General features: G+C 40.1%; 1 protein-coding gene across 1 annotated transcript in view; it reads left to right on the top strand.

Annotated features, from left to right (window-relative positions):
* The window catches only part of DCTN3 (dynactin subunit 3), an 18,471-nt gene extending 2,387 nt beyond the window's left edge, over window positions 1–16,084 (top strand). The window contains exons 2-7 of the mRNA XM_069101924.1: window positions 1–70; window positions 9,128–9,214; window positions 11,679–11,762; window positions 13,523–13,581; window positions 14,437–14,496; window positions 15,557–16,084. The exon at window positions 1–70 is cut by the window's left edge and continues 22 nt beyond it. Coding sequence (XP_068958025.1) covers window positions 1–70; window positions 9,128–9,214; window positions 11,679–11,762; window positions 13,523–13,581; window positions 14,437–14,496; window positions 15,557–15,646 — 450 coding nt within the window. The 3' untranslated portion in view covers window positions 15,647–16,084. The remainder of the gene's footprint in view (window positions 71–9,127; window positions 9,215–11,678; window positions 11,763–13,522; window positions 13,582–14,436; window positions 14,497–15,556) is intronic.
* The last annotated feature ends 310 nt before the right edge of the window (window positions 16,085–16,394 follow it).

Here is a 16,394-nt window from a genome sequence, read left to right as displayed (position 1 = left end):
ATTAAGGTGCAGGTGGCTTTGGGAAACATTTCCAGCAAAAGAGAGAGGGTTAAAGTCCTGTATAAAAAGAGTAAGTTCTCCTATCACTGGTGCTTCTCAATTGGTAGAGTTTCTGGAGGTGTAGAATAGTGACTCCTGCTTCTTTACAAGACCAGGGTGGGTAAGCACATCATTTGGGGGTGGGCTTTGGCCTGTTTGGATGCTGTCCAGATAGGATGATGTGTAGCTGTGAACATGCAATGGTTTGTTACTCCAACTGGAGGTAATTCATTAACTGATCAGTTCTCTATTGGTAAGAGGTGACCCACATGAATTATCAGTGACCAGAACTATAGTCAGACCCTTTTACCTTGGTGTGATAGTCAAGAGGGAATGAGGGAGGGAGGGGAAAAGTTGGAAATGGAAAGGGAAATACTCCAGTACAGAAAAGAGGACTTTGCATTAGGATTTTTCAGATAGAGTTGAAATAAGGAAGAAACTAGCTCTGGGGCATTCTATAAACTGTGTCATTCAAGCCAATGTGTGGCCAAACTAATTAAATTAATTAAATTTTGATTTAAAAAAATGTGTGCTTTGTATACTCATTCATTCTGATGAATTGTTTTATTTTCTACTTTTAAAAAATATTATTTTAAAATAAATATTATTGATGTTATCCCCAGTATCTTTCCTCCCTCCCAGAAAGACATTCCATATAACAAATAATATTTTTCAAGACAAATAAAAAGGAAAAGGAAAAATAAGAGGGAAAAAATCATCACAACTAATCAATACATTGAAAAAGTCCGAAAATATGAGCAATATTAGAGGTAGCTAAGAGGTTCAGTGCCAACCTCAGTTTCCTTATCTACAAAATGGGCATAATAATAGCACTTATCTCCCTGGATTGTTATGAGGATCAAATGAGATGATATTTATAAAGTGCTTAGCACAATTGCCTGGCACATAGTGAGTACTATATACAGACGGTTATTGCTTTATGGATTCTACAGACTTTTACATAAAAATCATCATGAGAGGGACGGCTAGGTGGTGTGGTGAATAGAGCACCAGCCCTGGAGTCAGGAGGACCTGAGTTCAAATCCGGCCTCAGACACTTGACACACTTACTAGCCATGTGACTATGGGCAAGTCACTTAACCCCAACTGCCTTCCAAAAAGCAAAAAAAAAAAATCATCATGAGAATTTGTCCATGGACATGGGGAAGGGAGAAAGGAAAGGAGGCAGGAAGGGGACTGTGGGCCTGTGGAGGGAAGGGGCCAACACACAGTTTAAGGACACAGGGAGGCCTGGCCAGAACATAGCAGGGGAGGAGAAAAAGGGGTAGACATGGACTTAGGAGAGTTGGAGTGACATGTGGGGCCAGGAACAAGAGCATAGACAGAAGACAGACATGTGGGAGCCTGGCAGGTGGGCAGAGTGCCCCTAAATCAGAAGCACATCTTTTCTTTTGCTTTCACTTGGAGGCTTTGTTGTTTTTTTTGGTGGGGAGATGGAGATAGGCTACAGCATGCTGAGCCTAGAGGAGCAGAGAGAAAGCACAAATACTGTCAAGTTAAGATAGGTGTTTTTAGAATGAGGATTTCTTTCATAACTGTATGTAAAGTTGAATTTGTATATGTAAAGCTAGAAATGTTTGCAAATGCTTATTTCCTTCCCTTCTTTCTCTGCTTTCATGAGTTATGCTTTATCTTTATAATTTTGTTACATTCAATTTTGATTGTATGTGTCTAGTTCTTTTCATTTACATTGTTATAGTTATTGTATATTGTTTTCTTGGCTCAACTTACTTCCCTCTGTATTGGTTCATGTAGGTCTTTTCTATGCTTCTCTGTATGCACCACATATATCATTTTTTTTTTTTACAGCACATTAGTATTTCATTATATTCATCTACCATTGTTTGTTTAGTAATTCCCCAAAAGATGGGCATTTGCTTCCCTCTCCCCTGAAAAAAGTGCTGCTATAAGTATTTTGGTGTATATGGGAATTTTCTTCTTACTGATGGCTTCCTGGGGTTAAAAGCCTAGAAATGATGTCTCTGATTCAAAGGATATGTACATTTTAGTCACTTTATTTGCTTAATTCCAAATTGCTTTCCAAAATGATTGTATCATTTCACAACTCCACTAGCAAGTATTTGTATTTCTTTCATTCTACAACCCATCCAAAATTGGCTATTGTCTTCTTCTTTTGGTCATTCTTGCCAATTTGCAGTGTGAGGGGAAACCTCAGGGTTGTTTTGATTTTTATTCATCTTATTCATAATTTGGAACATTCTCTCAGGTGGTTTTGAATACTTTGCAATTCTTTTGAGAAGTGTTTGTTCATATCCTTTGACTACTTTTCTATTGGGGAATAGCTATTAGTCATATATTAGTCATAAGTATATATGTATATATTTAGTAATTGTTTATATGTCTTGGATACCAAACTCTTATCAGAGAAATTTTATACAAAGATTATTTTCCCATTTGACCACCTCCCTTTTTATCCTAGGTGCATTAATTTTGTCTGGGCAGAAGCTTTTCAGTTTTATGTAATCAAAGTTATATGTTTTTTCTTTTGTAATTGTCTCTATCTCTTTTAATTTTTAAAAAATAATATGATCTTTAATATTACAGTAATGTATCCATTTAGAATGCATTGTTGAATATGATATAAGGTTTTTGTCTACACCTAATTTCTGCTACTCTGCTTTCCAGTTTTCCCAGCAAGTTTGATTAAATTAAGGAGTTTTTTCCTCAGTAGTTTATGATTTCCACTTTATCAAACACTAGGTTATTGAGTTCTCTTGTTTCTGATTCTCCCTTGTCTGTTCCATTGATCTCTCTGTTTGTTTGGTTTGTTTTTTTTTTAAACCAATACAGGATAGATTTGATGATTGTAGTTGTCATTAGTTTCTTACTACATTCCTTTTGAAAAACTCTAACTTTTTCTAGATTGAACTAGGGAAAAGTAAGTTTTTCTACAGTTCAGAATTTAGAGAAGGGATCTTTGTGCCTATGTGTTTTTTGTGCCACATGTGATAGTATTAGGCAGTGAGCAACCAGACCAATTCCAGACACGAGGTAGAACCTACACAGCTGGGACAAAGAGCAGATGGGGATCTAGGTGAGGTGGGACCAAGACCAGCTGTGGACACTATAGCATCTTCCTGCCCTGACATCTCATCACAAAGAGTCAGTAATCTGGCTGTGGGATGAAGGGGTTCAAGTCTCTGCTCCATGATGGGAATTGTGGAATGGGTCTCAGGCAGTTTCCTGGAAGACAGAAAGTAGCTAGACATAGCTTTGAGTCTCTAAACCCTAGATGACTCTCACAAGGAAGGAACTGAGTTGGGCTTCATAATGAATTTATTTTGATTTTCCGCACCCCCATTTCATTATAGTATAGCTTAGAACTAAAGCAGATGTATGTACATTAAAAATTTGTGGAGAGACTTACAGTGTTTGGAAAACTTTAGCATTGGGGGCTGCTTCTTGGAAAGGCAGAACTGGGCTGTGTTCTGAATCTTTCAACCTATAACCCATCCTTTTAGCCATTCTGGCTACATCCATTTCCAGGCTTTCTAACATTCTCATTGGCTTGTGAAAATTGCATTCTTTCCACGAGTAGGCACTATAAGGAGCCCACAGTTCTCTCTATATTCAGAATAAGAAAAATGACATCAATCTGTGAGTCAAGCACATACTTAGTACCTTTAAATAGAGACTTTACTGAAAATGCAACACTATTGGAAAGATCAGTTCAGTTCACCAAACATTTACTGGGTTGGTTAAACTATAATTCCTATAATAAGATCTCTTTGAAAGGAGAAAAACATGAGTATACAGTATTTACTATTATTGATTATAGGCGTCTTTCGGGTTTTATATGTCAAGTTTTGGGAGAAAGTGCAACCTTTCTTAAACTTAAACTCCTTCAACAATTTAAACTCCGATCTGCGACCCATTGTGCTAGGTTGGTTGATAGGTATTAGCAATGAAAAGATGAAAGAAAATACAATCCTTCCTATAAGGGAGTTTGTCATATAATAGGGTAGAATAAGATATATAATCCAGTACAAAACAAGAATGTGATCAATACAGTGGAAGGGTCCAGACAAAATACTATGAAAATATTATATTCCAAGCTCAACTGTCCTTCATGTGGTGGCTACTAGATTGTGTGTCATTCTGACTAAAACTTCCCCTTATTTGAATTCTTTTTGGCTCTTTGAGGTAGTTTTTCTTTGACCTTGGAGTTCTGGATTTTGTCTGTAATATATATAGGATTTCTTCTTGTTGGTTTTCAGGAAGTGAATAGTGGATTCTTTCTATTTCTGCTTTACCTTCTGGTTTTAAGAGATCTGGGCAGTTTTCTTTTATGATTTCTTGAAATATAATATCGAGGACCTTTTCTTAAGTCATGTCATTTAAGTAATCCAATGATTCTAGGGCACCTAGGTGGCACAGTGAGTAGAGCACCAGCCCTGGAGTCAGGAGGACATGAGTTCAAATCTGGCCACAGACACTTAACAATTACTAGCTGTGTAACCTTGGGCAAGTCACTTAACCCCAATTGCCCTGCCTTCCCCCTTCCAAAAAGAAAAAAAAAGTAATCCAATGATTCTTATTTAACTCTTCTTCCTTTTTTTTCCCTCTTTGGTTTTGCTGCAAGATACCTTACATTTTCTTCTGTATTTTTACAACCTTATTATTTCTTGATGTTTTGTGGAGTCATTAGCTTCTAGTTGTTCAGTTCTAATTTTAGGGAGTTTTTCCTTTGCTAAGGTGGGTTTTTTAAGCTTCTTGTCCCAAACTGTTAATTATCTTTTTTGTATCTTTCTTCACTTGTATAATAATATAATTTTACTTGCCTTCTTTCTCAGTGGGCAGGGAAGGGGTGGGAGAGAGGGAGAGAATTTGGAACTCAAAATTTACAAAGAAAAGAATGCTAAAAATAAATAAATAATAAAAGTATTTAAACAAACAAAAAAATGAGTCCAGTTTTGGATCTGTTGAGTTTGAAATCTCTTTGGCATGTTTGGTAGTTAGTTGGAAATGCAGATCTGGAGTACAGAGAATTTCAGACTGAAAGTATAGATTAGGGGGTCATTTGTATAAAGGCGATAATTAATGTAATAGGAATGGATATGATTATCAGGGAAGGTAATATAGAAGAGGGTCAAGGATATCAAGTATTTGGGAATACCTGCAATTATGGGATAGGAGAAAGATGAACCTACAAAGGAGACAAAAGGAACAGCAGTCAGAGAGATGGAAGTATGGGAGTCTGGTGTTAGGGAAGCTGAGAAGAGAGAAAATGAGGAATAGAGAGTGGCCAGCAATGTCAAAGAGAATGAGGACTGAAAACAAAAAGCTGGTGAATTTGATGAGCAGAAACTATGAAGATACTTAGCCTTTTTCCTGGGTATCTATTGTCAGAGTTATTTTAATCCTCACCTAATTTCTTTGGGGTTCTGGGCAGATAACCGAACTACTGGACTGTTTTCTCTTCAGTAGAATTGTTCAGGACAGTCCTTTGACTTAAGGGTACTCCTTTTTCCCTCAGTGGGAAGTCTCAATTTTCTTCTCTCCTCCCCACCCCCCTTAACTTTTAAAATTCTGAACAAGCAAGAAAAAAATTCTTTTTAAAAAGGAGCATTTGAGTATGCAAAGTGAAATACATAGAGAGGACTACATTTAAAGCCACGAGGTTTGGGGCAGCTAGGTGGCACAGTGAGTAAAGCGCCAGCCCCGGAGTCAGGAGCACCCGAGTTCGGTTCCAGCCTCAGACACTTAACACCCACACAAAAAAAACTAGCCGTGTAACCTTGGGCAAGTTACTTAACCCCAGTTGCCCTCCAAAAGGCAAAAAAAAAAAAAATCCACGAGGTTCTCCACACTACTTACTTTTAAAAAATGTTTATAATAAATTTAGCCCATTAGTTTTAAGTGTGTCTTGCTTATCCTTATGAACTTTCTTTTGTATTCCACTGTGCCGTTAGAAATGTTTCAGTGGCCCTCCTCTTTTAATTCTCTTTATTTTACCATCAGCATTGCTATATCCCACCTTCCCCTACATCACTAATTAAGAACAGAAAAAAAGATACCCTTGTATCAGGTAAAGCATAGTCAAGAAAAATAAGTTCACACAGTGACCAAATCCAAAAATATATTTTTCCTTCAGTACCTTGAATGCAGCACCTCTCTGTCAAGATATAAGCAGCATATTTTACCATGCATCTTCTGAAGATGTGGTTGGTTATTGCTTTTGTCAGATTTCTCAAGTCTTTCAAAGTTGTTTTTCTTTACAGTGTTATTTTCATTGTATCTGTATTAGTTCCTACTTTCCAGGATTCTCTGAAATTGTCTGACATATTATATTTCTATAGTAGTCTGTATAGGTACTATAATAGACTGCTGTTTGTTCAGCCATTATCCACTTCCAGAAAGAGAAGTAATGAACTCTTGATTCAATCTTGAGTGCAGATTGAAGCATAGTTATTTTACTTTCTTTATTTTTGTTTGTGTGTGTGTGTATTTCCTTTTGCAACATGACCAATCTGGAAATACATTTTGCATGACTTTACCTGTAATCAATATCATATTGCTTGCTTTCTTAAGGGTTGGGGGAAGGGTGAGAGGGAAGGAGGAAGAGAATTTTGGAACTAATTTTTTTTAAATGAATGGTAAAAAATTTTTATATGTAATTGAGAAATATTTAATGAAATAAATGAAAGTATATTTTCAAAAACACTAGGAAGCATAAGAATAAATGGAACTTTCCATTAAAAAGGCAGAAATGGGTTTTTTTACAAGGACTGTTCAACCTAGAAGATATAAAAAAAATCCTAGAGAAAATGGAAGAATAAGTAGCTTAGAAGCAAAAGTGCTAAATGTTACCTAAGAATCAGATTTCCTAAAAACTAGAATAAACTAAACAGGAATAAGTGACTATATGAGACAGAAAGAAACATCAGAACAAAATCAAAAGATTGAAAAAATAGAAAACCATGTAAGATACTTAGTATCAAGGTATGTCAAGGTATCCGGTCCAGAGCATGTCATAGCCAGAATCCAAAACTCCCATGTTCTTCCTTGTCCTCAAATAATGCCAACATCCAGAAAGAAAGAGTTCAAATATCTAGGAACCACAGTCAGAATCACATAAGATGTGGCAACTTTTACTATAAGCAAGAGGAGTTCTTAGAATATAGTTTTCAAAAAAGCACAAGAGTCAGTCTTAAAACCAAAATTTATTTACCTTGTAAACTGAGGAAAAATCCTGCAAGGGAAAAAAAAATATATCTTTAATGGAATAAAGGACTTTTAGGGCATATTTGATATAAAGAGCAGAGCTGAGTAGTAACTTTGAAATACAAACACAAGGGTCCAGAGAAATCTGGAAAGTTAAATATATTTGATCAAATTTAAGCAGCTATATAATGATGAAAGGCTAACATTCTAATAAGGGGAGGAAAAAGTAAGTGTCCCTTCAGAACTTTAATGTCTTCATAGGATATTTGGAGCAGGTGAAAAAAAGAGTATACTCATATGGAGGAAAGAGTCATGGAAGAGGGTATCAGATGACCTTACTCTCATCTGAACTGAACAGAACAGGGTTGAACACACATTTTAGTATAGAAATACATCAAATTCAACAGGGAAAGAAGGCAGAATGTAGTAGGGAGGGATGGTGGTCAGGGAGGAGGATGATAGCCTTTCTTGATCCTGAAAGGGAAAGGGGGATGGGGAAGAAAAGCAAAGAAATAGACTCTAAGGGGGGTACCTAAGATTGCTTCTTAGATAGTTGGGCAATGGCTAAATAAATGGTGGCATATGAATTATTGCTAATAAGAAATTATTAAAGAGAATTTCAGAGAACAATTTCAATATGAGCTGCTGCTGAATGAAATAAGCAGAACCCCAAGAATAATTTGTACAAGGACAGCAACATTGTAAAGAAAAATAACTTAGAAAAACTTAAGAATTCTTATTTTAAAAATTACAAACCAGGGCAGCTAGGTGGCACAGTTGAATAGAGCACCGACCCTGGTGGGGAGGACCTGAGTTCAAATGTGGCCCCAGACACTTAACATTTACTAGCCATGTGACTTTGGGCAAGTCACTTAACCCCAATTGCCCTGCCTTGTCCCCTCCAAAAAGCAAAAAAAACCCCAAACATTACAAACTATGTTTTCAGACAACCTATGAGTGTTTACCTACTTTCTGACCAAGAGGTGGTGAACATAATGGTGCAGACATGCATTTTTTGATACAATCATTGAGTGGATTTCTTTTGTTGATTACTCTTGCTTGTTACAAGTTTTTTTTTTCTTTCAGTTTTTAATTGGATTGAGGAAGGGAGGTTAGTAATAGTGATGCTGAAAAACAGCCATTGTAATATTTTTTTAAATGCAAAGAAGAGAACAAAAGTAAATTCAGAGAGAAGTATAGACAAGCAGGTTAATTTTGAAAGTAATGTAGAATTTTTTATATACTTTTTCTTTAAAAACGTGTTATGAAGTGGAGATGAACAGTTTCATATAACATCCTCTTTTATGTTCTGTTGTGTGTATTGAAATGCTCTTTTGCTATTTTGAGTTCAGCATAAATTTCTTAAATCAAGTGAATTTGTAGTTAGACTTTAGTTAAGCTTGAGTTAAAAAAAAGCCTGTGGTCTTTTAAATTTCCCATGTATGTTTCTGAGGGGGACAATTTTTCAAATTTATTTTATTAATAAATAATTCAAACGACATTTACTAAGCATCCCATAACCTTCAGCTTGTTTTTTTTTTTAAGTTAAAACTAAGATGAAAAAGGATCCCCCCCCCACTTTGGTCATTATAATCAAGAGAAGTAGAGTGTCTTGATATGGTAGTGGTAGCATTGTCTATATAATTTACTGAGCCCTTGGATTTGGGACTGGGGACAGAAAATTGAAAGCTAGAAAAAAAAATATAAAAGTCTCTATGATAGAGACCTTATTGATCTAAGACTGAGACAATGACTGGCTCCAATGTGCCTTCTCCCCACAAGTTAAATTGTTGTTCCCTCTTCCCAAATGACAAAGAACTTCTCAACATTTCCTGAGTTGTTGACTTTTTCTCTGTTCCCTTTCTTTCTTTTGATTATTTAGTTGAAGACCTGATAAAATACCTGGATCCTGAGTACATTGATCGGATTACTGTTCCTAATGCTGCCAAATTGCAATTCATCTTAGCAGGTAAACCAGTAGTGAGTTTTTCCTACTAGGCACCAGTAGTGAATCTTATATCCATCTAATTTCTGGACCACTTTAGCCTTGGAGAGGTTCCCTACTCCTGAAGAGACCAGCTGGAGTCAAGGTTTAATTTGCTCTGAGCTAACACCGAAAGGCCCAGCCCAATCTAGACTATCAGCTACTACAAAGTGATTTGGAATTCCCTGTGGGGTCCTCAGGGTGAGGAAGGGCTACAAGTTCTCATGGGCAGAGAAGGTAAGTCTAGTCCATGAATTTTATTTTCATGGAAGTCATTGTGACTAGCAGAATCAAATTCAGAGCCACATCAGAAGACACATCTGTTGAAGCCCTGGTATGGGCTAATAAGTGTGCTAAGATTGGTCTTTCTCCCCTGGGTGTGCTCATCCACTAGCCCCTCGGAATTTTTATCCCAAAGTTACCCTTTGGAGTAGGCCTCACTCAAGTGAGGAAATAGGTTTTAAGGGGAAGGTTGATGTGAAATTGGATTTGGAGGTAGAGTGATTTGGGAGAATTATTGGAAATTGTAAAGGGTCTTATTTTGGGGTTCTTTTATCTTACAATGTAAAGGAATGGAGGATAGGGGAGTTAATGATGTCCTCTTAATAATGTCAACTTAATTATGCCAGTGAATCAATAAGGATTTAAATACATACTGTATGCCCAGCTTTGGGTTGATTAGTATAGGAGATAATAGAAAGAGAAGAAATGGTCCTTAACTTTCAAGAAGTTTAGTTCAGAACGTATATAAGCATACATAAAGGGAGTATGGCACTAATCCTGTTCTCCGCAGGATACTGACTATAAGAGGTCAGAAAAGGGGGGATGGTCATTGTGGCCAGTAGTCTAGACATTTTCAAGGTTCTATTGATTCTTCCTTTGTAATATCTTTAATATGCCTTCCTTCCCATTTCCATTGCCAAAATCTTAGTCCAAGCTCATGTCATACTTGAATTATTGTGGTAGCCTCCTAAACAAGCCCCCTTGCTTCTAGTCTCTCTCATATCTATTTCATACTGTGTCCAGGCTGATCTTCCTAAAATGCTTCCGTCATGTCACTGCCTTGCTCAGAAACCTTTAGTGGCGCTCCATTGTCTACTGATAAATCGAGAGCCACTTAGCCTGGCATTCTGGGCCTGCTGTGATGTAGTCTTACTCTGCTAATCTGGAATTTCTTTGTCCTCTTCACCTATTTAAATCCTCTTTAGGGCACAGCTCAAGGCTTTCTCCTTGAAATCTTTCCTGATTACCCTAACTTCTTCCTCTGAAGTTATATAGCATATATATCTGTATCACACATTTAACACTTATGCTCCCTTGTACTGTTCATGTGCATGTGTATTTGTCTCCCAAACTAGGCCTGGTGCAGTGGATACAGTGCTGGACCTGGAGTCAGGAACACCTGAGTTCAAATTGCCTTCAGACACTTTTTAGCTAGCTGTGTTCCCCTAGGCAAGTCACTTGGTCACTGCTTGCCTCTTTCTTCATCTGTAAAATGGGAATAATAATAGCATCTAGCCTCCCAGGGTTGTTGTGAGAGTCAAATGAGATAATAATTGTAAAGGCCTTAAAGGACCACATAAATGCTAGTTACTATTATATATCTTTATATTATTCCAGTGCCTTGCATATAATAGGTGTTAAATAAACATTTATTGTTGATTGGATGGTTGGAGGAGATGGAACTGAGCTGGATCTTGTAGAGTGGGTTATATTTGAATTGGCAGAGGTACCCAAGAGGGTATTCCCTTTAGAAGATCAGGAAAACAATGTGAACAGCCTTAGGTGGCAAGTTGTATATAATGAGGATGTATATGATACTAGGGGCAAGGTAGAGTAGATTAGGAGTTCTTCATCTTTTTGTGGGTCAAGGACCATTTTGGCAGCCTAGGAAATCTTGTATATCCTCTCTCAGAATTATATTTTTATTTTTGGTTGGGGTTTTTTTTTGGTCTTTTTGGAGGGGGGAAGGCAGGGCATTTGGGGTTAAGTGACTTGCCCAAGGTCACACAACTGGTAAGTGTTAAGTATCTGAGGCCCGGATTTGAACTTAGGTCCTCCTGACTCCAGGGTTGGTGTTCTACTCACTGTGCCACCTAGCTGCTCCTTAGAATAATTTTTTTAAATAGTTAAAGAAAATTATCTTTTCAATGAAAAGTTAGTGAAAATAAAGATATAATTTTTTTTCCTATCTAAGGCCTTGGACCCCCAAAATCTATCCATGTTAAGAATCCCTGATGTTAGAGCAATAGTGATCCCCAAATCCAGGGTAGAAGGAAGGCATCAGGATTATTTCAGGGTGGACCTTGTAATCTCTTTTTTTGTAAATCTTTTTTTCTTACTCTGTGTGCGAGTGCACATACACACATGCACACACACACACATGTGCTTGAAGATGGAATATTGAGCAGGAGATATAGGCCCTGATCTCTGCTTCCTTTCCTCTCAGAGGAGCAGTTTCTTCTCTCCCAAGTGGCACTCCTGGAACAGGTGGAGGCCCTGACTCCCCTCCTGGACAGTTCTCACATCAAAGGTAACTCCAAGATCCCATCCCCTGGGAAAACCACCTGCAACTGCTGCTCACCTCGGGGCAGCTACAGAAACGGTCATGCTGGCTAGCTCATTGCATTCTCTGCCTGGTAACGTCTCTTCGGACTTTGTCTAGGTTGGGAATAGTGGGGTGGTCTAGATGTGGAAGGGTCCTGAGTCTGGCTCAGTCAGCACCTCCAGCCTCCACACTGGAATTACTAGAGTCCCTGCTATAGTCCCTGCCACTGCCTTGATCAATATCTAGATACACACAGCATGTTCTCTCCTGGCTTGGGGCTGGCATTGAGAATCTGCATATGCTTGTGAACCCTTTTCAGTGTCCTCCAGAGGTTCTAGGATGAGGGCTTTATATGGAACCACAGTTCTCCTTTGTTCCCTTTTTCTCACTGAGCCTCTTAGACTAATGCATATCTCTTTCTTTGGATGTCAGTTTCTACATATACAAAAAGATCAGAATTCCTGAAAGCTACCCCATGTTTGTCTATCTCCTTATTCTTAATGAGGAAAATAGATTCCATAGTCTCTCCCTTAACTCGTTGTAGGCCTTAATAGCATTCATTTGGAGAAATTTTTTTTACATGTAATTTGAGTTCCCTGATATGGTGAAAAGAGGGCAGAATCTGCCAGGAAGAGGAAGGGGTTGTTTATGCCTGTGTAAAGTTATCTTTTATTGTCCTTAGCACTAGGTGCTAACTGGCACTGCAGCAGTATTGCTACCTGTTACCCAAAAGATATTGAATAATATCTAATTGGGGGATAATAAAATACCATTTAAATTTTAAAAAAAAAAGATATTGAAAACTTGAGTTTATCTCAGACGGGCTGAATCTTCCTGCTTTCCATTCTAGTCCTACCACTTGGTTTTGGTAGGGAGCCAAGGCCCCAGGGATGAGGTGGCAATCAGAGGGATGAACCTCTAAGGTCCTCTGTCAGACCTCAGACCTTACTGTGAGGTTTGGAGAATTCTTTCTGCCTTTGCCTCTGCAGAGCTGGGTGGAAGGAGCAAGGGTGAGTGACAGACCTAGGCTTTAATTGAATCCAGATATCCATCTTGTCCTTCTTTAGGAGTTTTCTCTACATCTCTTCAATACTGACTGCTAGAAGTCCTTGTCTGGCTGCCATGATGCCGATACTCAGAATGGTGAATTTTTGGGAGGCCTGCTTACAGACTTAGTGCATACTAGTGGGCAGGTCCTGGGCTCAGGCAATGAGCTGTTTGTCCCCTGCACAGGCTGAACTCTGCCAGGGAAGCAAAAAGAGGGATAGATGATAGTGACATGCCAGCATCTCTGTAAAGCCCTTTGTCTTTGCTTTGTACCCAGGCCCCAGGGGTTATCAGCCTTTGGGAAGGGTAGGGAAGCTGCCTTGGGACTCTGAAGCTTTGCTTGCCTCCTTTGCTCTTTCCTTTTGTGCTTCAGTAAGCCATGATTCCATGATTAGTACCAGACCTAACCTCCTTTTTCCACCCTGCCCCTCCAGGGACAAAAGGGAGGTGCAGAAGATGGTCAGGCAGCTTTCTTGCCCTGGGAACCTTCATCCCTGGCCCCCCTGCCCCACAGTCCTACAGAACCCTTCCTCCATCCACAGTTGCCAGGCAATCGTTAGAAACTATCGTTTGTTTAGTTTAGAGACTCAATACTTTAATCCTAGCCGAAGACCTAATAGACTATTGAGTATTCCCCAGAGGATTAAAAAAAAAACCACCACCATCAAATAACAGACTTGTGCTTGTGTGATTTTCAGCTGTTCCCAAGCATGCTGCCCGGTTGCAGGCTCTGTCACAGATCCACATCCAGCAGCAGGTAGGGTGTGGTGTCTGGATCTTGGGGGTGGGAGGCAGAGAGAGTGGAGAGTGGAAGTGGAAGGGAAGAGGCAGTCCCCTTCTCTGCATTTATGCAAACCAAAGATAGATCAGGAATATGTACCTGTCCTTCAATCCACCTTGCCATGATTTTTCCACAGAAATCCAAGAAGATAACAACTTACAGAATTTTTCAGTTGAGGAAACATGCTTAGTTATGTGGCTTGCCTAAAGTCACAATAAGTCAGTAACAGAAATGAAACTAGAACTTCAGTCTCTCTACTCAATCTGTCCTTCTTCCCAATGACTGGGGGAGGAGAGGAAGGTAACAAGGGACAATGTAACCCTGAGACCTACAGGGCAGAAAAGCTGCTGTTCTTGCTCTCATCTTCTTGCCCTGAGCTCCTCCCACCAGTGATCCAGGCCTGCATAAGCCTTGGCTCCTCCTAATTCAAGCTATTCTTTGGAGAGTGGGAGTGGGACGTAAGTAGGTGCCCCTGGGTGCCTCCAACCTGTCTTCCCCTGAGCCAGTTATGGCCAAACTAACTGAAGGCTCCAAGGCATCCACACAGCCTCTGTCTCTCATCTGCCTGCCAGGGACCTGATAGTCCCCATTAGTGACTCATTTCTCTTGGGTTAAGCACAAGCCCCTTCTTTCTAGCCCCTTCTAAGAATGTCACCTGCACCTGCCCCGCTGAAGGAACCTCTGGGGTTGAGCAGCAGCAGCACAGTGGCAAGAGAGAGGAAGTAGAGAGAGCTGGAGATAGCCAAGTTCCTGTTAGGACTTTGAGCAGTGTAGCCTGGGAAGCTGTACCCCTGTCATCAGAGAGCTTCCAACTTCTTTCTCTCATTTCAGGATCAGTGTGAGGAAGTCACTGAAGCAACCAAGGCACTCCTGGAAGAGTACAACAAGATGGTATCCTTTCACCTCCGTGGGGTTCCCCTGCTTCTCAGCATGGCCACGTCTAGTCCCTTGACTCCTTGCTTCTCTCTTCACTAGGCCCTGTCCCCCTCCCTCCTGCCTTTCCATACCCAAACCCTGTGTCTCCCTGGAAGTGGCTGAGAAGGTCAGTGTCCCTCCTTGGCTTTTTTTTTAATTGAGCAATCAGGGTTAAGTAACTTGCTCCAGGTTACACGGCCAGTTATTTCTGGGTGTGGTGCTGAGTGTCTGAGCCCGGGATTCGATCTCCAGGTCGTCCCAACACTGGAGCCGGTGCTCTTACTCGCTGAGCCACCTGGCCGCCCCTTCTCCTTGGCTTTTTTTGAGTGTTGCACATGTTTACAGATTGGGGTGGCCAGGGAAAATTTCACAGGGGAATTGAAAACATTTGAATTAAGCCTTGAATAATGAGTGGAATTTCAATAGGCAGAAATTGGGATTCAAGTTTTTGAGAATGATGTAAATAAAAGTGGCAAATGGGAAAATCGAGGACATGTTTAGGGAATGGTGACTAGTACAGCATAGTTGGAGTGGAGATCTCTCATAGGAGATAGTGGTAGTTGAGGTTAGAAAGGTTGATTGGGGTCAAAGCATAGAGAGCTTTAACCAATAAGCTGAATAGGTTGGACTGAATCCTGTGTATGGTGAAGAATCCCTAGAGGTTCTAAAGTAGGGGAATGACCTGGTGAAGGCAGAATTTTCAGAAGGCTAACCTGAATAACCCTGTGCTCTTTCCCAGTCGTGTGTCTCCCTCTTGCCTGTCCATCTGTTCATTAAAAACTCCCCTGCAGGGGCGTCCAGGTAGCATAGCGACTAAGAGCACTGGCTCCAGTGTCGGGATGACCTGGGGATCAAATCTGGGCTCCGATGCTCAGCACCAAACCCAGAAATAACTGGCCGTGTAACCTGGAGCAAGTTGCTTAACCCCGATTGCTTTAAAAAAAAAAACTCCCCTGCAAATCGATATGTGAAATGCCCATTGACTGTAGCCCCCTTGGACACCATGGTTATTCTCATCCTTGACCCCACTTCCAAGACGATTCTCCTCTCCAAGCAGTTTATCCAGTGGGATGAGCTTCTGTCCCAGCTGGAGGCAGCGAAACAAGTAAAACCAGCAGCAGAGTGAGGGAAGGCATTCATTGGTTGACTCCTCTCCTAGAACATGTTCCCCACTCAGGGCCCTCCATTTCCCTGTATTTAATGTCTCAGTCACTAACCCAGGTGGATGTGACCTGCCTGTGCATGTCCTGGACCCTCCCCCCCCCCCCCAGCTTTGTATCTTCCCCTTCCACTTGTGGTGAGGATTGGCCATGTTTTTATTAGAGTTTGGGGGAAGGGGATTAAGGGGTTGCTATTCTTTAGTCAGCCCCAATTTGAAGTGGAAAAAGGATGCCTGACAATCCCTGTCTTTCACTCACTATGGCTGGAAGCTTGGGAGGATCAGAAGTCAAGGTGACTTGCACAGATGCAGGCCTTGTCTCTGGGTTCCTTTTTTCCTGCTATATTTCCATTGTCCCCTTCCCCCTCCTCCCCCCGCCCCATAACATACACCACACAATAAAAATCCAAACTCTGTTGTCCTTATTACTGTAATAATAAAGAACTGACAGAAAAAAAGTGAATGTGATGTCCTGGTGGGGGTGGGGAGGACAGGATTGGAGAGTCCCTGCTCAGTCCTACTCATTGGGAACTATCTCTTAACGGACTTCAACACTCAGCAACAAATATTTGTTAAGCACCTATTGTGTGCTGGATCCAATAGACAACCAATACAGCCAGTATTATATTGCATAAGGGCCTTAGAAAGGTGCAAAGCCAAGAGCTATGGGAAAGCCAAGGGACTTCGTTACTCACCAGGGGGATAGCCTAGAAGA

This window comes from Petaurus breviceps, unplaced genomic scaffold (genome assembly GCF_028583685.1).
Source record: "Petaurus breviceps papuanus isolate PSGF00001 unplaced genomic scaffold, PetGlider_PUasm1.0 520, whole genome shotgun sequence".
Lineage (NCBI taxonomy): Eukaryota > Metazoa > Chordata > Mammalia > Diprotodontia > Petauridae > Petaurus > Petaurus breviceps.
Note: the sequence above shows the minus strand (reverse complement) of the source record. Positions and strands in the feature narration are given on the sequence as shown.